The sequence below is a fragment of the Manihot esculenta genome, chromosome 7 (genome assembly GCF_001659605.2).
Source record: "Manihot esculenta cultivar AM560-2 chromosome 7, M.esculenta_v8, whole genome shotgun sequence".
Lineage (NCBI taxonomy): Eukaryota > Viridiplantae > Streptophyta > Magnoliopsida > Malpighiales > Euphorbiaceae > Manihot > Manihot esculenta.
The window spans coordinates 4,949,333-4,974,515 of record NC_035167.2 but is presented as its reverse complement, the minus strand read 5'-3'; the positions used below and the strand labels follow the sequence as shown (position 1 = coordinate 4,974,515).

The 25,183-nt window shown below is 31.3% G+C and overlaps 2 protein-coding genes across 7 annotated transcripts; one reads left to right on the top strand and one right to left on the bottom strand.

Moving 5' to 3' along the window:
* Positions 1-2,677: 2,677 nt before the first annotated feature.
* On the top strand, positions 2,678-12,852 carry LOC110619247 (dynamin-related protein 3A). Of its 3 annotated transcripts, XR_002488626.2 has the most exons (21): positions 2,680-3,243; positions 4,258-4,540; positions 4,615-4,643; positions 4,740-4,841; positions 5,756-5,824; positions 5,917-5,976; positions 6,222-6,335; positions 6,793-6,841; positions 6,961-7,070; positions 8,758-8,850; positions 8,944-9,036; positions 9,118-9,255; positions 9,855-9,968; positions 10,103-10,198; positions 10,332-10,374; positions 10,574-10,728; positions 10,853-10,999; positions 11,335-11,387; positions 11,507-11,606; positions 12,062-12,461; positions 12,539-12,852. XR_002488626.2 is itself a non-coding variant. In XM_021762555.2 (20 exons), the coding sequence occupies exons 1-20, from the start codon at positions 2,869-2,871 to the stop codon at positions 12,335-12,337; spliced, it is 2,499 nt and encodes an 832-aa protein (XP_021618247.1). In that variant the 5' UTR covers positions 2,680-2,868; the 3' UTR covers positions 12,338-12,852. The 3 variants fall into 3 exon arrangements, 2 of the variants coding, with proteins under 2 accessions (XP_043814239.1, XP_021618247.1); XM_021762555.2 differs by having other exon boundaries at positions 12,062-12,852; XM_043958304.1 differs by lacking the exon at positions 10,853-10,999 and having other exon boundaries at positions 2,678-3,243; positions 12,062-12,852.
* A 2,254-nt stretch (positions 12,853-15,106) lies between these two features.
* On the bottom strand, positions 15,107-22,406 carry LOC110619452 (GATA transcription factor 19). Of its 4 annotated transcripts, none has more exons than XM_021762906.2 (10): positions 21,945-22,404; positions 20,989-21,084; positions 20,773-20,906; positions 19,434-19,538; positions 19,149-19,263; positions 18,003-18,062; positions 17,772-17,837; positions 17,493-17,558; positions 15,788-15,868; positions 15,107-15,458 (listed from the first exon to the last, which is right to left on the bottom strand). In XM_021762906.2, exons 1-10 carry the CDS (start codon positions 22,221-22,223, stop codon positions 15,375-15,377), a joined length of 1,086 nt encoding a protein of 361 aa, XP_021618598.1. In that variant the 5' UTR covers positions 22,224-22,404; the 3' UTR covers positions 15,107-15,374. The 4 variants fall into 4 exon arrangements, with proteins under 4 accessions (XP_021618598.1, XP_021618597.1, XP_021618599.1 ...); XM_021762905.2 differs by having other exon boundaries at positions 15,107-15,467; positions 21,945-22,402; XM_021762907.2 differs by lacking the exon at positions 20,989-21,084 and having other exon boundaries at positions 15,107-15,467; positions 21,945-22,406.
* Positions 22,407-25,183: the final 2,777 nt, after the last annotated feature.

Here is a 25,183-nt window from a genome sequence, read left to right as displayed (position 1 = left end):
TGATGAAAATTTTTATTTTTTTAAATTTAAAAAATTATTTTTATAAAATAAATTATATTAATTAAAGAGATAAAAGAGAGATTTAAAACGAAGAAAATGAACTAATAAATATGAGTGGTGAGATTTATTGCCCTCCGAAATAAAAAGTACAGATTCGAAAAATCGGTAAAAGATAAAAGAATAAAAAAAACAAAACAAAAAGAAGACGACAAGACACTCTGTTGCCAAAACAAAAATTAATTATGCAAAAATTTCCAATATCACACAAAAAAAATTGAATTAATTTGAAAATTTAGCTTATTCTTTTATTCTATTTAATTTTAAAAATTTCAATTATTTATACTCAATTTAATTTTAATAAAAAAATTAAAAAGTAACTGAATTATAATAATATATTATTTTTTATAATATAAAAAATTATATCATAATCAAAATTAAAATATTTTAATTAAATTTTAAAATATTAAAAATAACATATAAAAATAAAAATTTTACTAAAAAACTTAATTGATTAAATTGAATCCAACTAAATCAAATCGATTCAATTTAATTTTTAATTTATTTAATATAATTTAATTTTAAATCGAATCGATTCAATACCTATTTTAATTGTTGTGGCCGTTTTTTCAAATTATATGAAGCATTACGTAATTATTAAACCTATAAAAAGTTTCTTTTTAATTTTTTAAAAAAGTATGTATTAAATGTAAAGAAAAAAGATCTTTGAAATTTTTTTTGTAAAAATTTTCATACTTATTATTATTATATGATTTTACATATTATCTTTAAATAATGTAATATAGTCGCTCTTGAATTTCAGTTATTATAATTATTATCATTATAAAATATAATAATTTAATTATTTGGCCTGATTACAAGAAAAAAAAATTAAAATCATTTTGCATTTTAATAATTTAATCTAAACATTTAAATATTCAAACAATTGATCAAATTTCTAAAAGACATTAAAATCTTATCTAATTTTTATTAATTAAATATTAAACTCTGTGTTTCAAGTTATTTATAGCTGTGACTGAAAATCTAACTTTACTATATTCATAAATTCCTCCACAATTTCCTTTTAACAATTAGTAAATATTAAATAATGATGAGATATATTAGTTTGTGCACAAAGAGATACTCTAAAATCATCCAATTTAACTAAATGGCTAAAACTTTATGGGTATTTAAATAAAATTTAAAAGTGATTGATGATAAATATAAAAATATTTTATAATTAATAAATATTGAAATAAGTGGTTAGATATTATTTTATTTTAAATAGTTTCATTTTTATAAATGAAGTAAATATTTATTGAGAATATTTTATGAAACAGTTTCGTCCAAACTGATCTAAATAATTTTTGAATTCACGTTTCACTTATTAAGAATTGTTAACTCAAATTATTTAGTAGTTTTGTTATCGTTACAATTGAATTGGGTACAATTGTTAAATTAGAACCGGACCTTCGAATATTGTAGTTCGCTATTATCTCGAGCGATTCCATTTCATCTCATATGAATAGTCTTTTTTTCGCAGATTCACTAAATCCGCACAATTTATCTGATTCAGATGATTCTGATACAAATTGAAACGGTTCAGTTTAAACTCACTCAAATAATTTTTAAATTCACTTTTCACTTAATTTAAAATAATTAATTAAAAATTATTTATTAATTTCGTGCTTACTATTATATATAATTTAAAGGAAAAATTACTTTGTAGTCCCTGAGGTTTAACATAATTAACACTTCTGTCCCTCTATTTTGGCGACCCAACACTTAAGTCCCTCACTTTCTTTCCTGTCCAAATTCGTAGTCATTACATCCAAAATAGCCGTTTGGGACACGTGAATTGACAAAATTAACCCTCTTCTTCTTCTTCTTCTTCTTCTTCTTCTTCTTCTTCTTCTTCTTCTTCTTCTTCTTCTTCTTCTTCTTCTGAAATTTCACATTGAAAGAAGAGTATTTTTAGAAAAAATTATCACATCTCACCTTTGACTCTTTACCAAACGGTTTAAATGGACGGAAAGACTACAAATTTGAACGGAAGAGAAAGTGAGAGACTAAAAAGTAATTTTTCCTAATTTAAATTTGCTATATTCCGCTAATTAGAATTTGCTGTATTCCATCGATGAGGAATGAATCATAAACTAGCAGGTGAACGTGATACTTTATTTTTTATCCGATGAATTCGGTGCGAATAAAATTTAAATTTTATCACTTTTTGTAACAAAACAATCATCACTAAAATGTTCTAAACAAGATTTTGAAGATCATGTCTATTGATTTAGTAGATGCACAAAAAGACATATAATAAGGAACATTTCCTTTGAGTGGAAGATGGTAAAAGAAAAAGTATAAATTTAATCCACTGTTTAAGAAGTGTGTGATTGAATTTTATAAACTTTATTTGAAAAAAACATTTTTTTATTATTCATATAAAAATGATTTTAACGATATAAAAATCATACCTTAAATTTACTTAAAAAATAAATTAATCAAAATAAATAAAATTATTTAAATTATAAAATTTTCAGAGAAAATTGCAAATTATTCGGAAATCACCTTGTCCCGCAAGGAAAGCCTTTTTCTCTTAGCAAAGCCCCTCTGTCTCGTCGTGGGCCAGAAAATTTTTTATATATAAACACCAATGATGAAAAATAAAAGGTGCGCAGTTTATACATCTTAACATACACCGTCCATTTTAGCTCCTGACCCAAACATTAACAACTCAGACGTCAGTCCATCTCAAATCACCCATTTGAGATTCCTCTCCAGCACTTTCGCTCTCTAAAACACAGTTCCATTCTTTTTTCCCCCTTTCTGTAAACTTCCAAAACCCTAGGGTTTCCACTGGATCCGTTAATGGCAGAGGAACCTGCATCGCCGTCTCCGGCGGCACAATCGCAATCGCAGGCTGCGCCGCTCGGCTCCTCAGTGATCCCGATAGTGAACAAGTTGCAAGACATATTCGCGCAGCTTGGAAGCCAGTCGACGATCGAGCTTCCTCAGGTAGCGGTAGTCGGGAGCCAGAGCAGCGGGAAATCCAGCGTGCTGGAAGCTCTTGTAGGAAGGGATTTCTTGCCTCGGGGAAATGATATTTGCACCCGGAGGCCGCTGGTTTTGCAGCTGCTGCAGACTAAGAGGAAGGCTGATGGCACGGAGGAGGAGTGGGGGGAGTTCCTGCATCATCCTGGAAAACGCTTCTATGATTTCTCCGAGATCCGGAGAGAAATTCAAGTATGTGTTCATAGTACGTGCAGTTCATATATGTATTTATGTTGCGTTGTTTTTACTAGTTTATTGGAAGATGCTACCGTATTACATGTGCGATTCAAGTGATGTTTTTAGAAAGGGTATGTGGAGTGGGGAGGTGTTTCTCAAGATATTGTAGATAACCATATTATCATGTGTTGAAAGTTTCTAAAATGATGATACTGGGGAGTAATTAAGTTATCTGGATAAGTTAAGTTGAAATTTTGTCAATGAAGTTGTCACAAAGAGGCAAATTATTGTGTGGTTTGATGTCTTTTCTATTTAATGTGCATTTTTTATTTGTTTAAAGTGAAATTGGACTCATTTCTAAAATGTGCATTAAAAGTCTTGAAGGCAGAGATTGAAGGTGTGAATACTTTTTAATTGAGTATGCAATACTAAGCAAATAAAGTAGGGGATGTGATAAGGAAAAGTGCAAATTTTTTGTGACCTGGAACAATAGCTATTCTTCGCAGTAAAAGTAAACCATTATGGTTCACTTGGACTTCAATTTTGGGAAAAGCATAAAGATACAGGGTTTATGTCTTGTTGAGTATGAAACTTGAGGCTAATTTCTTGATTGGTTGTTTCTTGACCTGCCTTGTTTTTTTTTTTTTTCTTTTGATATCACATTCCAATTGTTGTTGCTAATGGTAACTTTCTTTGAGCATTATTATGTACTCAATCTAGAATCAAACCCAATGGCATCCAAAGTTTTGTTGACATATGGTTGTAAAATGTGTCTTTATAAATATAATCAAATAAATAGTATAATATTCTTGTTAATCAATGTGCCTATGGTTTGCCAGTCGCCACCTTTGCTGGTTGTCATGCAATTGCTCTTGGATTTTCTTGTAATATTGGCACTATTTGTGTGATCTTAGAAACTAGTTGGTTACATGGGTCTGCTGGTCTGGTTATGTCTCATAGACAGTAGACCAACTCTTAAGTATCAACCGTTTGTCCTTCTGAGTGTGCATTAATTTTGATTTGCTATAGGCTGAGACAGCTAAGGAAGCAGGAGACAACAAAGGTGTCTCAGACAAGCAGATACGTTTGAAGATTTTTTCACCAAATGTTCTTGATATCACACTCGTTGATCTACCTGGTATCACAAAGGTTCCGGTGGGTGATCAACCTTCTGATATTGAAGCACGAATTAGAACTATGATAATGTCATACATCAAGAAACCAAGCTGTCTGATTTTAGCTGTTACACCAGCAAATTCTGACTTAGCGAACTCTGATGCACTTCAGATTGCTGGAAATGCTGATCCTGATGGTATGTTTTACTTTTGATATCCGTACCATTTTTTTTTCTATTTCAATTTGCGCTTACTAATTTTCTGTTGACAGGTTATAGAACTATTGGAGTAATTACAAAGGTGATGCTGCAACTCTTCTTTTTCTAGGTGGCTTAACATTTCCAATCTTGTGGCATTTTTTTTCTGAGGCTTGACATATTTTCTTTTCAATTTCAGTTAGATATTATGGACAGAGGTACTGATGCTCGTAATCTGTTGCTTGGAAAAGTAATTCCCCTCAGACTTGGTTATGTTGGTGTTGTTAATCGAAGTCAAGAGGTAACAGTATAGCCTATAGAACCTAGGCTACTTCTTTGGGGCTGCTTGTTTTATTCTTCAGGATAGCATTCAGTTCCATTTTACTTCTTCAACGTCTTAGATTATTACTTAAGATGATGCAGAGACAAGGTTAAACATATTTGTTGTTGTTTCTATTTGTCAACATGCTTTCCTTGTTTGACACAATTGTTTTTTGGTGATAATTTAGTTTTGACATTTTTTGTTGGTCGAGCGTTGAAAGTAGCTTCTAATGCAGATGGAGGATGCAGAAAATTTTTTTCTTCTTGGGTTGCATAAAAGATAAAAAAAATATAAGGACTAATAAAAAGATATTAATTTAATATCTTATAACTGGATTGCAAGATCTAATCCTCTAAAAGATATCAGGAATTACAGTATTAGTGGAGTTATCAAATTCAACTCTCTATTAATTAAACAGTCATTTAATTATTTACAACAAAATAGGAACATAATTTGTAATTTTGTGATTGAGATTGTTTGATTTTCTGCTCATTGGTGTTTACTTGTTGAAATGTTAATGCAGTGGAGGATGCAGGAATTGTTTTTTTCTTGGGTTGCTTAAAATATAAAAATTATGAAGACTACTAAAATGATATTAATTTAATATCTTATAACTGGATTGCAAGATCTAATCCTCTGAAAGATATCAAGAATTACAGTATTAGTGGAGTTATCAAATTCATCTCTCTATAATCTATATAGGTAATTAAACAGTCATTTAATTATTTATGACAAAATAGTAACATAATTTGTAATTTTGTGATTGAGATTGTTTGATTTTCTGCTCATTGTTGTTTACTTGTTGAATTGTTAATTTTGAGATCCAAATGGCAAACTATCCATAATGTGCATTTTCAATTGCCAAAGTGTTTTGAACACTCACTCTTATACAGGATATTATGCTAAATCGGAGTATCAAGGATGCACTTGCAGCAGAGGAAAAGTTCTTCCGCAGTCGTCCAGTATGTCTGTCCTGTATTTAGTTGTTATTCCTAATTAGGTATAAAATCAGTTGGAGAAAGTTTTTATTTTTTTAATGTATACTGTTGTATAGGTTTATAATGGCCTAGCTGATCGCTGTGGCGTTCCTCAGTTGGCCAAAAAGTTGAACCAGGTAGGACACTTGCAGATGGGATTACTCTGAATGCTTTAAGCATTATGTTCTGTTATTTAAAGTAAATGCATCTTGTTCTGCATCTAGTGATACTGTCATGTGCGTGACTTTTCCTCATTTACTACTTCTATCCTCCTGAATCTTGTTTATAGAGTGACATGCTTATCAGGCATGTGCTTGGTAATCTGTATTGGGCCTATTGGCTACTCTTTTGAGCGTTGTTTTGTTACCTTTCCTGCCTTTAGATTCTGGTGCAGCATATCAAAGCCATACTGCCAGGGCTGAAGTCACGCATAAGTTCTGCACTGGTTTCTGTTGCAAAGGAACATGCAAGCTACGGGGAAATCACTGAATCAAAGGTACATACATGTATCAAAATATCTGTATCAAATAAGTTACTTGGACATGAATATGGCAATTTGGCACTGCATATAAAGTGGAAAACCCTGAACATTTTGTGGAATTGATTCTTGTTCCCAATTTGAGTTGCATTCAATTTTTCTTGTTGTATATGATTTCTAGACTCAAGGGTAGGTTTGTACCTGGCATAACAATCAACCTACAGATCATTTACCCCTCATTTCAGTTGAAATCTATTGTATTACTATATTAACAATATGATCATGTAAATGGATAAATCATTGTTGCAAATGCAATTTCATTTTCTTTGTGGATTTTATTGATGTCCATAATTTAGTTGCACTTAAATATTGTGGTTATTCTGCCTATTCAAGGAAGGGTTTGGCTTGGTTCCTTGCTGATGTTGTCTTTATGCTTTTGCTAATTGCTTCTCATATAACATTTTGGAAATGATAGGCTGGTCAAGGAGCTCTTCTCCTCAACATTCTTTCAAAATATTCTGAGGGTAAGTCTCTTCATTCATACCTTGTTCTCTTTGGCTAAAATGATGTATTGCTTCACCAAATATATTTTATTATCTTATTATGCTGTTAGATCAGTAATTGTGCTTATTGTTGAATACAGCATTTTCTTCAATGGTAGAGGGAAAAAATGAAGAAATGTCAACTTCTGAGCTGTCTGGTGGAGCACGTATTCACTATATATTCCAATCTATCTTTGTGAAGAGTTTAGAGGTGTGAATATTGACATCTTACAAGTACTTGGTGAATGCTGTTTATTTTATCCTATATTTTACATATGCATAAAATTCCCTGCTTGGTGAGAGTTATGGTCCACTGGGTTGCTTTAGAAAGAATTGAATAGGCAGATTACAAAAATCTGAAATTTTAGAGCGTGTTTAGTTACATAACACATGCATGTTTTCTAAAAAAATTTTCCTTGTTTTTCAAAAAATTAGAAAACGTTTTCATTATAACCTTTTTACTCTAATTAGAAAACGGAAAACAAATTTTCTGTTTTCTAAATTTTATAAAGGAAATATAAAATACTGAAATGATTGTTTTTCATGTTTTCTTCATTATATTGAAAACTTGAAAAACACAGTTTTCCAATGTGAAAAATCCAAAACTCTTTGTACGGATAGATTTTTAACACCGTTCTTAATAATTATATTTATATATTTAAGCATGCATAAAATTTTCTTTTTATTTTAAATTAATATGAAATGAATGAATTAAGGTGGAGAGTATTGTAAAAAAAAAACATATCTTATACAAAAAATAATGATAATTTGAATGTATTTTCTAGTTTTCAAATTGAAAATAATTTTTAATATTATATGAAATGAACACGTTTTTCCAATTTTTCATGGAGAACAAAACAGAGAAAATGAAAATAAAATTGGAGATAGAAAATAGAAAATTATTTTCTGTAACTAAATGCACCCTTAGGTTTTACATTTCTATTTCCACCAACTGCTTTGCTATTAAGATTTAAGTGGCTTTTTAGATTCATGGATGTGAGCATGGTCTCACATTTGCCACGGTCATGGGCGCCTAAAATGTTGCAAAATCTTGTAGACAGTAGACAGGGATACAGCTATTTGTGGTTGAGAAAGGAAAATGTCTTTTGTCTATTCTGTCCTTTTCAAAATAAGTTTCTCTTAAAGACAGTTGGATTAGTTTGGAATTGCCTAGATTTATTACTGAATAGTTTAAGATTGAGTACTTTCATATTTAGGTTTCATTTAATCTTATTTGCAGTAACATTTTTCTTATATTTTTCCCCTCTTTTTTTTTTTTTTTTTTTTTTTTTTTTTTTTCTGTAATATGACAGAAAATGGTTGGCCTTTTTTAGGTGCAGACTTTTCAAATTGGTTATCGGTTTTATATCTGCAATTCCTGTTATCTTTGATTGAAGTAATTGAAGTAATAGAGAAAGCAAAGAAAGAAAGTATAGCATGGAAAAGCACCGAGTATAACGAGTTACATAGACCAAAGAATAAATAAAATTTACTTTTCCAAAAAGTTGCACATGCAATAATGGTCTCAATAGTCCTTTGCTCTGGAGCTCTTTTCTTTTCTTTTTTTTTTCTGAAATTAGATGTGTAAAAATAGCATGCATGCATCTTACCCTGTATCAGCAAGTAATTGAAATTCTAGTTGTGACAAGGAATAGTGAGTAGATTTTGAAGTGATGGTGAAGGATGACTCTCTTACATATGGCTTTTTATTTTCCCTTTCCTGAAAACCCTTGAAAAAGTGAGGACTGAGGAGTTTATGTGATAGGCATTAGCTTAACAGATGAAATTTAGTAGCCTGAGCAGTTGAGCAAATACCGCTTTCGATAATATGAGATGGAGGTTGATGGTATATGACTTGTGATATTTTGCAACTTGATGTTGAATTATATCTTATACAGGAGGTTGATCCGTGTGAGGACTTGACTGATGATGATATTCGAACTGCCATTCAGAATGCAACTGGCCCTAGATCTGCACTATTTGTTCCAGAAGTAGGTTTTAAGTATTGTTTCTCTGCCTTTTCTTAATGTAAATTATTCTCACATGCTGTTTACACTTCTTCTGAGGATTTTTTCCCCCTCTAGGTGCCATTTGAAGTTCTTGTTAGAAGGCAAATAGCTCGTTTATTGGATCCAAGCCTCCAGTGTGCTAGGTTCATATATGATGAATTAATAAAGGTACTTTTTGTATTTGTTTTCCATCAGACTATTATTTGCATTCTTTCATCTAAAAGAAATATAAAATCTCTTTTTCTCCAGATTAGCCATCGCTGTCTAGTAAATGAACTGCAGAGATTTCCTGTTCTGCGGAAGCGTATGGATGAAGTTATTGGAAACTTTTTGCGAGATGGCCTTGAACCATCAGAGACAATGATTGGCCACATTATTGAAATGGAGGTAATGTTATAAGCAACATACCAATAGATTTTTCATAATGCTTATTTCCTCTTCTGGTTCAATTTCTTTGTTGACTTGTTTTCTTCCCTCTCCCAAATGATTATTCTTTTAAGCTATTAAATTTCCTTAAATATTGAATAGTTGTAAATACACAATGGATTGTTTCTTATATTTTGTTAAATTATTCTTTTTGTGGTGAGATGAATGGTTATTGAGCATTGTACATTGAGGCTTCGGTGGCTCTTTATGTTCTTTTATCATCCTTTCATATCTGTCTGTCATTTCATGTTGTAATGATAAATTAGTACTCTTATTGTTGTAGCTTCAAATTTTGAAATTGCCATTTTTTTAGCAAACTATTATAAACAACTTTGTTGCAAGCACAAGCTGATGAAGATTTTAAGCAAACTAGTTTCAGATAAATATTTACATGATTGCTAGAACAAAGTTATTGATATCACCTTGTGCTTACTGCTTCCAGATATTTTCTTTTTCCTTTTTACTTGTTTTCCCTGGATTTTGTACTGTTAACTGTTCTGGATTGTCTTTTCTTTGAACTTATCTGTCACATGGCAAAAACCTTTTGGATTCTTTTGCAGATGGATTATATAAACACCTCACACCCCAATTTTATTGGTGGGAGTAAGGCTGTGGAACTTGCACTGCAACAGGCCAAGTCTTCTAGGGCTGTTCCTCTACCAGTGAGACAAAAGGTTTGTGTCTGAGTGTCTGACTCTAGAAAATATAGTTATTATTATCGGACATTTTTTTAAAGTGTTCTTGTTTTGATTACCGCCGTGTTTTCTTTTGGATCTACTTTCTCCTCCTCACTCTTTTAATAAAATAGGATGGCCCAGAGACTGACAAGGCACCAGCATCAGAGAGGACCCTCAAGTCTCGGGCAATTCTTGCTAGACAAGTAAATGGAGTGGTGGCTGACCAGGCATGAAAGTTTTATTTATGTACTTCGTTTCTGGCCATTTTTTTTTATCTTTGCTTAATTGGTTTAGTCATTGCTGCATCTAATCTGTTTCATTTACCATTTCTTATTTTGATTTCATTTGTATGTCCTGCAGGGAGTTCGTCCTGTGGCTGATGTTGAAAAGATTGCACCCCCTGGTAATTTTCTATTTTTGCAAAGTTTCAATGGAAATATACATGCAAATGTCTCATGATGCCCTGCCCCCCAACCCCCCCTCCCCTGTTCCCTTGAAGTGGGGTCAAGTAGCATGGCTATTGCTGATTGCTGTAGTAGGTACTCTTTCATATTATCAGTTCTAAAATATTCTAACTTTTAGAAGAATTCTTGATCTTGCAGGGAATGTTTCAAGTTGGGGTATTTCGTCAATTTTTGGTGGTGGTGATAACTCCCGTATGTCTGCTAAAGAAAGCTCAACAGCAAAGTCACATATTGAACCTGTTCATAGCATGGATGCTTTGGAACAAAGTGTTTCTTTGATCCATTTAAGAGAGGTATATAATTAGATTTTCTTATATGGAATTTATTGCTAATTAACCAAGCTGTGTCCATTTGAAGTTCTTATTTTACTTGATTTAGTAAATATATTTTAATTGACTGTGTTTTCATGTTTCTAAGCCTCCAACTGTGTTGAGACCCTCAGAAAGTCATTCAGAGCAAGAGACTATTGAAATCGCAGTCACTAAATTGCTATTGAGATCATACTATGACATAGTTCGGAAGAATGTTGAGGACTCTGTACCCAAAGCAATTATGCACTTTCTGGTAATAATTAAGCCATGTGGACATCCCATATTACTTTCTACGATTTCATCAATTTAGACTCTCGTTGAGTTTCTGACATGCAGAAGATTTTCATTATTTTTTGTGTGCCAAATTGTTTACTCATCTTGAAATTTCCAGTTTTATGCTTAATTCCCTCGCTGTCTCAAAATTTACTGGTAGATTTCAATAGTCACAGAACTTCAATAAACATGTCTAGCCACTTGGTCTCATTTTCCTTCAATAAGGCCATGATTCTAAAGGCACAGTTGTATACAATGGACCTTGCTAGTATCTTAACTGTCAGTTCTGATTTTGTCTTTTCAATAACTGTGTAGGTAAACCATACAAAGCGTGATCTGCACAATGTCTTCATCAAAAAGCTTTACAGGTGACTGGGGATTACACTTCCTGATTTAATCAGTCTGATCATATCTGCACTTTTAGCTATGTTGGATACTGCTTTCCATGTGTGTGACACTGCCCTGTGCAACCTGTCAATGTAAACAGGGAAAACCTATTTGAAGAGATGCTGCAGGAACCTGAAGAGATAGCCATGAAAAGAAAGCGTACTCGAGAAACACTTAGAGTTCTTCAACAGGCTTTTAGGGTGGGTCCTCTTGCTTTTTTAACTTTCTATTTGTTTTTGTTAGTTGCACCTGACTTGGTTATAAAGTTTTTGTGGGTTTTGATATAAAACTATGTTATATACTTTGACATGAATTTAACTAACTTTAGACTGAATGACTGGTAGGTAAAGAACATAAAATATGATCTTATATGGAAATATTAGGATCCTCACCCTTCTTTCTTTTTTTTTATTTTTTTTTTAATTTTTGAACTCAGCATCCTGTTGTGTGAATGATGGAGGCTTCTTTTTTGTCTTTGGCATCCTTTCTTGAATCCTTTTTAGAGCATTTGTTTATTGAGAAAACATAGTACCAACCATGACTATGGAGTATGGATCTGTTCAGTGGATAAAGAGATGCTCTTCAATTGTTCACTGTTGTTTTCAGGTTTTGTAGCTGCTTACTAAACATGTTCTACTGATTTGTCTCTTAATAGACATTGGACGAATTGCCATTGGAAGCTGAAACAGTTGAAAGGGGATACAGTTTGGGATCTGATCCAACTGGCTTGCCGAAGATCCATGGTTTGCCAACATCATCTGTGTATTCTACTAGCAGTGGTTCCAGTGACTACACAGCTTCTCCTAGGAACCCACGGTCCCGCAAATCATCTCACTCTGGGGAGCTGCAACCCCATTTATATTCTAATGCAGATTCTAATGGAAGTGGACGGTCTTACATGCCTGGTCTCTATCCAACAGTAGATTTCTAAGCCATTTGAATAAGCTTATTGGTCAAGTTTTTCAGAAGCGTCCAGACATGGTATATTCATTTAATTGTGAAGCCACTCTTCTCAGAATGTTGAAATTTCAACTCGCTGATGCAGACCGGAAGAGGTGCATCCATTACTCCTATATGTCTTTTAGTTTTTCCAAAAATAGTATATTCATAATGGCATTCTTTGTTTAACAAGGCTTCAGCAAGAATAACAGGGAGCCAATAGTCCACCTTTTTTTACCCACTAGAAGCAGCAAGAGCTCTCCATATAGTAACTAATCTTTGAGCAAGTTTTCTTTCTAGATTTCTTTGTTTTACTGAGAAGGGTTTTCCCAGTTCGTGATGGGATTATTTGGTTATTTTGATCACCATCTAATATTTTGACCTTAAAAAAATTGTGTTATACATATTGTTAGCTTGGTTTACATTCTTGAGTTTTCAAACACTTGTCAAGTAAGAAGTATATTTTTGTGCGATGCTAGAGAAATGAGTGCTCACAATGTTGTTGAATTTGGCGTTTTATGCCGCTATTGGCCTCTTTTTGTTTTTCCGAATATTTTCCCTATGTTTTCTCATTGCTAGATTGATAATTATAAGGTTGATATAATCAATTGAATCCCTTGTGGAATTGAGGATTTTGGCATTTACTAATTATTTGATGCTTCAACAAATCAAGCTGTCATCGAATTGCCTATTTTCATGAAAAGCGGGCGTTGCCTAATTAATTAGCCACATGCCATTCTTCACCATTTCGAACTTGTACTATTGATATTTTTAACATTCAAATGTTTTGGAGGGGGGGAGGGGAGGAGGTGGGAAGCCTCATGCCATTAAGGCCTTTTAACGCCAGGGGAAGAATGGCATATGGAATAATAATTTAATTTAATTTTGATCTTATCGAGGTTCACCATCTCATTTTGGAATAATAATTTAAGCCCTTGGAATTTTGATCTTAAAAGTCAAACGGAAAACAGGGGAACGAGAATGAGCACGAGCCTGACACGGACTTAAAATCAAATTTGACTTGTTCTAGTAATTAGAATTTAAAACAATAAAATATTTTCAATGGGTTCTAAAATATTATTTCATATTTAACTAATAGGCTCATAAGTGTAATGAGGCACAAAAATTGACAAAGAACTGATTTAAAGTAAAAGGTTTATTGAAGTTAAATAAGCCTTTAATTTTTTTTTCAATTAAATAAGCCATTCGACTTCATAAAAATTAAACTTTTATATTTTTAAAGTAAATTAAATTAGTTATTCAGACAAAAAAACTTTTAAAAATAAATTAAATAAAATAAATCTAATTAAATTGTTCTACTTTTGTTTAAGAGTATTATTAAAGGCTAATAAAGTTTTACTTAATTTAATATTATTTTTTTAAATAAAATATTATTTTTTGTAATTTTAAATATTAGAATTTTAATATAATTTAGTTAAATTTGATCTCTTAATAACTATCATAGATATGCTAATATGACAATCCTCTGTTTCTAGAAGGTTTGGCTAGCTAGCTTCAAAGCTGAGTAGAGCAGAGCGTATTCATATTGAAGGCGATGCTTTGGTTGTTATTAAGAGCTCTCCAAGTCCAAGGTTCTCTTCCTAGTTCCTCCAGTTGGCATTCAAGGAGGGAATGTTTTGGTTACTGTGAGTAATGTCCAGTTTAAATTAAAATAATTAAGCTAATTGAATTCATCTGAAAATTTAATTTAATTCATTTTGATTTTTTAAAAATTCAATTATTTTGATTATATTTTATTAAAAAATTAATAAATCTGAAATAAACTAATTAATTAGTAATACTGTGTTTTAATAATACAAAGAATTAAATTTTAATATCCTACAAATAAAAAATCTATTCTAAAATTAAAAAATCTATTAAAAAGTTCAAATCCACCGCAGCTTTCGGCAAAACAAATTCATTCATTCTCGAAGTTATGGCGGAATGCAGCAAATCCCCGGCCGTGCTGGTTCTTCCCTCCACACGTTTTCAAACCGATCGATAAAGTGAAGTACCAGAGGATTTCTTGGGATTATCAAATTAAGTTGAATTGGATAAATTTGATTCATATTAATTTCTCTTTTAATTCAATTCAATTTTCAGTTTTAAATCGGCTAAATTCAATTTCCAGTCCTTAACATTTTAAATCCAACTGGGCAAATGATCCGCTAAAACTCTGAAAGATGTGAATTTCTACTATAATTTGTGCGGCGATTCAATGATTTTTCTGTTATAGCCTAGCATGAGCCGTAATTTTCAGATCACATCCTTGTCAGAATAAACAGAGAGAGAGAGAGAGAAGGAAGGGAGAGAAAGAGAAGAGGCAGAGTAGATGGTCATTTCTTATCTTTTAAGAGCAAAATAATCTATTCTCCTGTGAAGACGTTAATTCATTCACAAAATTAACATAAAGAAGTTAACTAATACAGTTTTCATTGGCAGAATTTAAAAATTCAAAAAAATTCAAAAAAATCCAAAAATAGAAAAACAATTACCATTATCCAATCGCACGGACTAGAAAGTTGTTTTTATCTTCCTTTTCAGAATTTAGAAAATCCATTATTTTCATAATAGATTCAAATCTATATTTTGGTGAGGGCCATAGCCTGATTTGATAGTAGGATGAAATTTATTTCTTTCTGGAGGAAGCAAAACGTAAAAAAACCAAGAAAATGGCAGCATTATTCATATTGTAAATTCCCAGAAACTCGCATACAAAAAGGAAAAGTGAAGAAAAGAAAAGAAAAAAAAAAGAGGCGTCTTATAAACAAGTGCAATCTCTGGATTTCTAATATTAGTTAGTATAAACTGCATATGTTGATCCATGGCAAGAAACTGGACACATACATAAAGGATTAAGGTCACAGGTGCACAGCATTATCTCAAGTTCCTGGCCACTCACTCGTATTAGAATCATCAAGCTCAACCTGTAAGTTGGTATCATGAACTTGGACAAGTAACTAACATTTACACCACTTTAACCTACCTCAAGGATATGGTTAGTCTCCAATATGCTTCATGTCAATTTGCTAAAATACCACTACCTGATCATCAAAATTCCCAGGGATCTCAAATTCTGAACTTGATACGTTCCCAAGCTCATCCAATGTGTCCTGGAAGTCCTGATATTTGTTAAGACAAATTGTCACCAAAATAAGATCATGGCGACTAGCATATAATCAGAATTTCTTCAACAATGATGAAAATCAGTTCACTTGACGTTTAGTAGTTACTTCCAAATATAAACTTACCATAAAACCACCTTTATGGGTTGGACATTTTATCAAGATGATATAAATTACAGTGTATTTGTGCTCCTTTTTTCCTTGCGGAAGATGGTTCGTATTGTAATAATATCAAAATTCACATACTATAATTCCCATGGCATAATTATCAGGAAACCTCTGGAATATAGTAACTTATTCAGCACCCAGTTCATTACCTCGTCATCTAGGTTGACAGGTGAATTTTCCACACGCATAGGCAAAGGATCAGTGAGAGTTTCATCAGCTTCCAGCAACTCCTGCACGTAGGATATGTGAAACTTTATATCCTAACCAAAAGCAAATCTTGCATGTAAAGTGAATTGTCAAAACCACAAACAAGAATATGCAATCATCTCTTATTGGGGAACTCCCACTTCCACTGACTTATTGGCTGGCTAGTCTATAAACCGGATACCCATAACTTGGAATCTAGGTTGTCAACGTCAACTAGATCCAGTAACTTGGGAATTGCATTTCTTTGCAAAATATCCGTTAATTAACCACTAGAAGTTTGTAGCCTCTTAGGTTGCACGGTCTTGTTCAGATAAAGGAAGTATACATACATTACAGCTTACCTGCACAATGTCTTTTGGAATTTATCTGAACCCCGAAGGAAAAATGAACAATTATTAGGTTGTGCGAAATTACAGCTAAACAAGCCTACCTAACTTGTTCATGAATCATGTTCTGGAACATTAATTGACATATTATGTGAGCATCTGGCTAAAGTCAATATTGTCAACAATCAAATGTCATCTCATGATAACATGATTAATGGCCATGTGATTTGCTTTTCTTCTGGCCATCCTTTATGTTCCTGGCCATTCCAGGGCAGTTATTCAAGAAACACGTGAAATAGGCCATCATGGCTTTTACAATTATAGATAATCTGATTTTTGCAAGCTAATATCTAAAAGAATTTATAGCAACACTAATAGCATCAATTATCTGCAATGCAGTACATTTTGGATCATCATATGATTATGGTTACATGGTACATCACTCAGTTAGACATAGGGTGTGTGATGGGTAGGCTTGGCTTGTAACCAATTTGGAAAGTGGTATATGAACTGTATTAATTTTGTTCACGCTAGGTGATTACAAATAACTAGTATAATCCCACAGTGTAAGACATCAAGAAAATGGTAAAATCCTTGTATTTTTTCATTAAAAAAAAAGAAATTTTTTCTTTTGTAATGTATAAATGTTATAAGATTAGTATCAGTAAAAAGAAAGTCCCAAGAAAGTTTACTATTAGACTATGGGGTACACCAATACATTAGACAATACAAATTAGTAGTTAATATATTAATTGGCCCCTAACCTAATAAAGTTGTCATCATTTTATATAATTCCTGGCATTTACTTCCTAAAACATTAGAAACAGCCACAAGGTTCCCACTTCCCCATAATAAATAAGTAATAAATTAGGGACTCCATTTCCATTCCACATCTCTTCTTCTTCTTCTTCTTCTTCCTCTTCTTCTTCTTCAGTGTACTGCTACTTTCCCTTATCAAAACTTCAGTGTCCTTGTTTCTTTTTTATTATATTTCTGTGGGAAGTGCATACTTGGTAAATCAAACGGAAAGCAAGAACTGGAATGTCAGTTTTAGCGATCCAGATAACATACCAAGATGATCCAGAAGGCCAACATACTACATTGTGGGAAGTGCATTCCAGATAGTGGTTAGTTGGGGTGGAGGAATGAATTGGGTAACTAAGGTCGCAACTATGACACTTTGAAAGCCCCTTAGTACCACAACTACTATGACCAGGGTGGATTTGGGATTAGGGTATCATACTCATGTCATTATAGCATCGACCCAATTATAACATGAAAACTTCACATCAAGTCAATTTCAAGCCTAGAAAAAGGTTACCTGATCATTTGGTCTCAAAGAATTCTCAGAATCTAAAGGCACTGGCTTACTTTCTTCTGGGCTTCCCTGAAAATTAAATAATTCAGCCATCAGTGTAAGTTCAGGCTGCTGTTTTAGATGAACAAGAATTCTTTGATGAGGATTATCCCACAGATTATCCCCATATATAGAAGTAGCAGTTGAAGCAAGCAATACAATGACGTTCCATTTTGATGACAGAATATTTTGCCGTTAGTTTGCTTCATCTGTATTCATTTCAATTGATATAAGCAACCATACCTCTTCATCCTGGTTAGCATAAGGGTTTTCTTGTTTCATGGTTGAAGGTTTCAAATCAGGAGTTCCCTGAAACAAAAGCAGAGTTGTCACTCCTTTTATATGAATCTTTATACCAAATGGATCAATATGACTTCACAAATCGATCTATACAAACATGTATAAAGCAATCACTAAACCATATACAGATAAATAAAGAACAAATAACTAATGACATAAGGCCAAGAAACATACCAGTTCATTTTGATCAAAAGAAATATGCCTCCCCCCTTTGGTAAGATCCCTTAAAGTGCCCTTCAAAATTCAATGTCATGACAAAATATAAGTTTATAAGTTACACCAAAACAAACAACAGTCTCATTAAAAGTACAGTGCATCTTAACAGATATGAATCAAGGCAGCTAGATGAGGAAGCCCCCAAATTTTTAACAGCGACAAGCAGAGACAACATTTTAGTTTTAGCTAAGAAACCTTATCTAGAATAATAGATGATAGATGGGTGTTGTTGTTTGTAAAGACCTCAGTAAATAAACATTTCATAGACAGAAGAGTACCTTTGTACGCATATCAACTGGCATAATCATATTCTATGATAAAATCGATCAAAACTTGATAACAAACAGTGAAAACTTATATTAAAGATGAGACGCCAAATCAATGAACATGGATCCAGCTACCCAGGCTCCTAATCCACTAACTTTCTTTACACATGTTGGTTACATTCACCTATGCAGTCACATGATACATGAAATATCACACGCAGTCAAATCAGAACTAGAAATTTTTTCAGATGACAATGGAAACATAAGTCCATAAAAATATCAAAGGTGAGATATATTTGAGCAATGAATGGAAGGAATCTTGCTCGAGTTGAAGAGGAAATTATAGAAAGGATTCAAACAGTAAATAATAGGATTTGCTTATGGTCTTCAAACGAAAAATTAATGAACATAGGAGACATGCAGCATTATACACACTGTGACTAATAAACCTAGAAATCAACAAAAAATAACATAAATGGGACAAAGAAGGAAGAGCTTCATAACATACAGAAAGAATACAGTCCAAGAATGAAAAAGGATAGAGATGAATGATTCAAAACCATTTAACACCAAATAATGACTGAAATAACAGGTAATGATATAAAAGCTATTTATTTATTTATTTTTTATTTATACATTCATGGTTCCATAGATGAGTCTCCTTTTCTGCAAATGGTCAGCACCATGATAGTGCCTTAAACAAGAATTTTAGCCTCAAATCAATTTACCACAAATATAAAAAGGGCATTGCTCAATAGTGATGATTGTTAAACCAAAAGGCTACCATAGTTGCATCAGATGGAGAACAAAACAATCTGATTAACACCACTAAATCCACCTTATTTGCCCACATGAGGCCACAAGCATTGCAGAGAGTTCTTGGACCAGCTGGGCCCCGACGCATTGCTGGAGTGTCCTTTTCACTAATTCCACAGTGTTGACATCTACGTGAACTAAACAAAAATGTGGAAAAGAATTACTACAAAAAAAAGAAGAATACTTTAGCATCAATAAAGGGCAGGATAAAACCAAGCAGCAATATCAACTTTATATTTAAGCTGTAACCTGAGATTTTTGATAATATTTTAGAAGCTAATAGAAGTAATGAGTAAGTTCAACTCACGCAGATTCAGAATGGGGAGTGCCACTATTTGGTTCCCAGTTGCTGCCAGCATCTGTGCTGTAACAGTCCTTCAGTGATGCAAATTGTCCATTTTTACGGTGCATTCTGGCAGTAAAATCAGTGTCTATAATTAACTAATGTTGATTTGCTTTACAATGCTGACAACAAGAAGAACTGATAGATAGAAAGAAGAAACCCAGAATTTAATCCACAACAGTGGATACATATTTAGAGAAGCCAACAATAGTGCAACAAAATTCAATCACCATGTGCACACATAATTTGCCCTTTGTGTCTGCGGATGAGTGGAAGTGCAAGGGAAAGTTAGGAGCCTACGTAAGAAAGGTAAAACTTTGGCTTCTCTTCACAAATTCATTGTAGAGATTTACAATGACACCAAAGCTCCAAGAAAATATGCGCTCACTTATAAATCTATACTTTAACAGTATAGCAGAGTAAACTAGAAATATTATTATACCCTCAGTTATTTTTGTTGCAGAAACCAGATATCCAAGGCCCTAGTTTTAGTACAATCATCAAACTCAGCAACTACAAAAGCAACAAGTGAATTAATTCCTGAGAGGAACCCAAGAAACATCCATGAGGCAAAAAAAAGACACCCAAGGCAGTTGTTTGTGAAACTAGGACAAGAATTCCCACAGATTAGAACTGTTGAAGAGACTGCATACATTATTTGTTCCCAGTTTTGCAAACATGACTTGTGTGTTAGTTATATACACAATTCAAACACCTAGAAAATAGAAGAGGCCACATCTCTATGAACAGAAAGTACTAGAGACTGGAGAAGCCAAATAAAGTAGTGTTAAGAAAAAGAAAAGTTAAAATGTTGACAGAAGTCCAACCAAGAATGTGTTGATAATGTTTCAGCAACAATATGTATTCATATCAGAGCCTTGATCATTTTCAATGTCCAATATTATATATCCCACTAAACCACAGACTGAAACTCATAAGTCATGAACCACCTCAGGCAGGACAGTGCTTGCTGTCTATAGATGCCTACTGCATGGATTCAACATGCCAGAAGCATAGCTGGTTTACCTGGCAAGTTGGAAGACCAGGCGCACAAATTTAAAGGTCTATCCACCAGGAAACTCTAATAAATGAAGGGTAATTGATTTTTTTTTTCTTATAGTAGATTGTTCACCAGAATGAAGTATTGAGAAAATAAGGTAATAAAGGAAAATCAGAACCAAAGCATGGCAAACCTTGAGCAAATAATTTCTGATGTAGAACATCAGAGTTCAATTGGTACATATATTGAATGAAATATTTATTTTTCTCTAATAACAGAAGCTATATGAATTTGGTATCCCACCTCTGGGCAACTTCTTTCCGGCAAGTGTACCGAATTTTCTTTTCAAAACATCTCTCTTTACGCTTTTCACGGAACCTTACCAGAGAGGCAATTCTTCGAGAGAGTTTTGATCCTCGAGAAGCATCACCTACATTCTGGAACATATAGAAAGAAATATTAAACACTTACATATAAATCCACCAAATACATTTTCATAAAGCAGAGTGTTAATAATACATTATATACTCCAGCATTCTGTTGCAGCAAAAATTCAGAACTTGGAACACTAGCAGGTGTATCTGTCCCTCCTAGAAGTAATAACACTGCTTGCACCTGTCACATGCACTCCAGTGAATCAAGACACGGAAAGGCACATGAGATGACTCATAGGCTTGGCCACACTTTGCACATGTTTTTTCTCAGAGAAAAAAAAGATCAATAATCATTAAAACGAGATTGCGATATGCCCAGAAAAATTTATATATGAAATTACTAGTGGACAAAATAAGAACAGATTTATAGCCATTCAAGATTCCCGAAGGTGCAACCCTCAATGCTCTTTTCTATTAACACCTAGTTTACCAGAAAGGGGAAAATAATTGGGTTGATTGCAAAAGAATTCCCAAAGCAATTACAACTTGTACTACAAAAATGACCAATTTTCATCTGTCATGAGGTGCAGTACGTGCGTGTGCAATATTTAAAATTTTCCATTACAATGTGGGATGAACCGAAGAAAGTTCTCCTGCTTTTATATTTTTGCTAATTAGGTGCAAACACCTAACAGTATCCTTGCTCCATAAGCCAAAACATCATAATATTAGCACCATGAAGCTCATAATTTTATTTTCTCGAATTCCCATTGTCACCTCAAACAAAGAAGTCGAATCAAAGTCGGATAAGTAATTGGAAGTGTTTGAATTTATCATTTCTCCTTAGATACAAATCCGCCACTGTTTTCCCACAAGAAATAATCCACCAATTAAAACCGGCACTCAGCTCCAATCCCCTCCCCTTCATCACCTCATTTCTCAGAACCGCCACCTCTCACCCAATGGATTGAAAGAAAAATAAACCACAAAATGCAATCCAATTCATTAAAAACCCTATCATCAACAACAAATAAGACATCAAAATCAGTACAAAGGCACATGCATTCACTCAAGAGAAAAGCTAGGCAGATAAACCCTTACTTTTTGAGGCGTAACCGCAGGGAAAACATAGACTTCGCCTTCAAAAGCTATGGTAAGCTCACTAGTCCTGGCGGACTGAGCCATACAGCCATTACTACTCTTAAAATCCATCGAACTCATTTGCGGTACTTCTTCCACTCCATTCATAACGCCCTCCTCCTCCTCTCCTCCATCCAATCCACCGTCAAGCTCACCACCATCGATATGCAGCAGCCTCCGATCATCCTCCTCGCCACCGCAAGGCGGTTCTCTGAGTGGAATCGCATTCAACCTCTCCATTAAGGCCTCAAGAGTATGACCCACATAGAAGAGAAGTGAGGGAATTGCTGCGCGTGAATCTGTATATAGGGAGAGAGCTTCAAGACAAGACTCCGAGTTTCTGCAATTTGTCAAAAAATCAAGGTTGGAACTTTCTTTTTCTGAAATTTACTCCAAAATTGACTCTGGATTGACATGAAATTGCTGCTCAGTTTACAAATAGAACCCTACTGTTTTTTATTTTTTTCCTAATTTAGAATCACTACATTTTTAATTTATTATTTTAAAATATAATATATATCAATTTATTATATTAATAAAACAATAAAAAATAATTATTTATTATACAACATATATATAAAATATAATTATTTTTATATACATATTATTATAATTAGTTTAATTATTATTTATAATATTTTTAATTTAGGTATTATGATTTATAATTTTAAATAATTTGTTGATATAGAAATTTAATTTTAAATTTATCATTAGTGAACTTTAAATTTATAAAATTAACTTAAATTAAAATAAACTAAATTATTATAAATATTAAAATAATAAGCATTAAATTATTATAAATTATTAAAATTAAAAAAATAAAATTATTATAAAAAATAAAATTTAAATATAAATTTTTATAATTTAATACTGAAATTTTTAATATAATCACTATTTTATTAATAAAGTGAAAATTTAAAAATTAAATTATTTTTTATCAAAATGATAGAAATTAATTTATAAATTTTGTTAAACTTCATGTACTATATTGTAAATTACTTTTTTAACCGCCGTATAATTTACTCTAGTGACTGAATAATGTTGCAATTTATGATTTTTTTTTTTATTTTTAAAACCGAACGTTTTAATTTAAGTATTTTTATATTTATAATCTCTTAATTTTAAAATTTATTATAATTTTAAGATTTCGTTTATTTATAAAAAATAATTTATATTTAAAAAATATTTTTTTAGAAAACATTTTCCATAAGATAACTTTAGAAGATTAGTTAACAAATTTTAATAAATATTAATGTGAAAATTTTTTATTGTTTTTATTAATATTATTTATTTATATATTTAATTTTTAAATAATACCTCATATTAAGTTATGTTTTGCATATTTTAGTAATATTACTTTTTAAGTTGCATATATATAAATGTAAAAAATTATAATTAATAATAAAAGTTGTGTTGATTATTTTTTAAGAAATTAATTTATTTATAAATAAAAAAATAAGTTTATTATTTAATATAAAAAATATAATAATAAAAATTAATTTACATCTATCTCAGCCACTGGAATACTCAAATTAATAAAACTCAAATTAATAATCTGAATAATGGAGTGAATAAAATTTTTTAGAATTCAAGAGTATGGTGTAAAAATTGTGTATTTTACATGTATGATTATTAAATTTTATATTAGAGTTAATTATAGTATTTTTTAAAAATTTAATTAATATCGACTAATTGATAATAGATTTTATATGGTCAATTTAGGGGTGAGCCGTATTCGGTTCAAATTGAAAAAATCGACCGAATCAAATTAATTTTAAAATTCGGTTCGGTTAGGTTTTTAATTTTAAAAATTTCAGTTTGGTTCGGTTTGATCAGAAAAAAATAAAAAAAAAAATGAATCAAACCGATTAGTGATAATAATATGTTATTTTCAATAATATTGAAAAATTAAATTATATTAAGATTAAAATATTTTAATTAAATTTTAAAATATTAAAAATAAAGTGTAAAAAATAAAAAAGTTATTAAAAATCGAAACCGATCAAATCGAACTGAACTAAACCGAATCAAACCAATTCAGTTCGATTTCTGATTAAAATCGATTCGATTCAGTTTTTATACATACTAAAATTTCGGTTTTCGATTTATTCGGTTTGGTTCAATTTTAAACCGAACTGACCGAATGCTCACTCTAGATCAATTAATTCGGGATCTCATAATTATAGGTATAATGAGAATTTATTAAATTATATCTACTAATGCTAATTTTATGTAAAAACTCAAAATTTTCGAATGATGATAAATCATGATGAAGTATCGAGTATTATATTGTTTGAAATTTCTTTTTTATGGATAAAACTACATATTTATAATATCATTTTATTTTATAACAATCGCTCATAATTTATTTTGAATAATTATTATATTATATTTAAATTTTGTCTGAATTATTATTAAAAAAATTATATAATTAATATTTTAAATTGTAATAAATGATAATATTATTTAATATTTTAATAATAATTTAAAAATAAATTGAAATTGAAAAATAAAATTTAATATTTTTAAGCCAATGATCTATAATCTTACAAGCAAATTGTAGCCATTTATAAAAAAAAAAAAAGGAGAAAAAGAAAGAAGGATTTTTTATAATAATAATAAAAAAAAACTATGATTGGACCAATAACAAGACCTAACAAAATAATAGAAAAACAATTCATTTAATGAAACCAAAACTTAAAGACTAAGCATTCGATTTTAAAATAAATGATATATTTATTAATTATGATATAATTTAAAAAAATAAAAAGTAATTTATTTTATATTTTATTTTTTAATATTAATATATATTATATGATTTAACTTTGACTTAATAAGTAAATATATATTATATATACAATAAACTTCAATTTTATTCCACATTCACTCAGAATATATATCATATAATATTTTTTTTTATTTTGTAAAATTCATTTTTAAAATTTTAACTGAAATTAAAACTCAAAATTGAAATTATATATCATATTATTTGAAAATTATAATAAATAATAATATATATATAATTTTTATTTTAATTATTTAAAATTAACTTCAAATAAATAAATTATTATATATATACATTTTTTTTGGATTAGCAAATAAATGATCCAAATATTGAAAAAATATATATATATTTTACAAAATTAAGTGAATTTTTTATGGAAGAAAAATTAAAATCAGCTGTGTAATTTGCCTGCAGA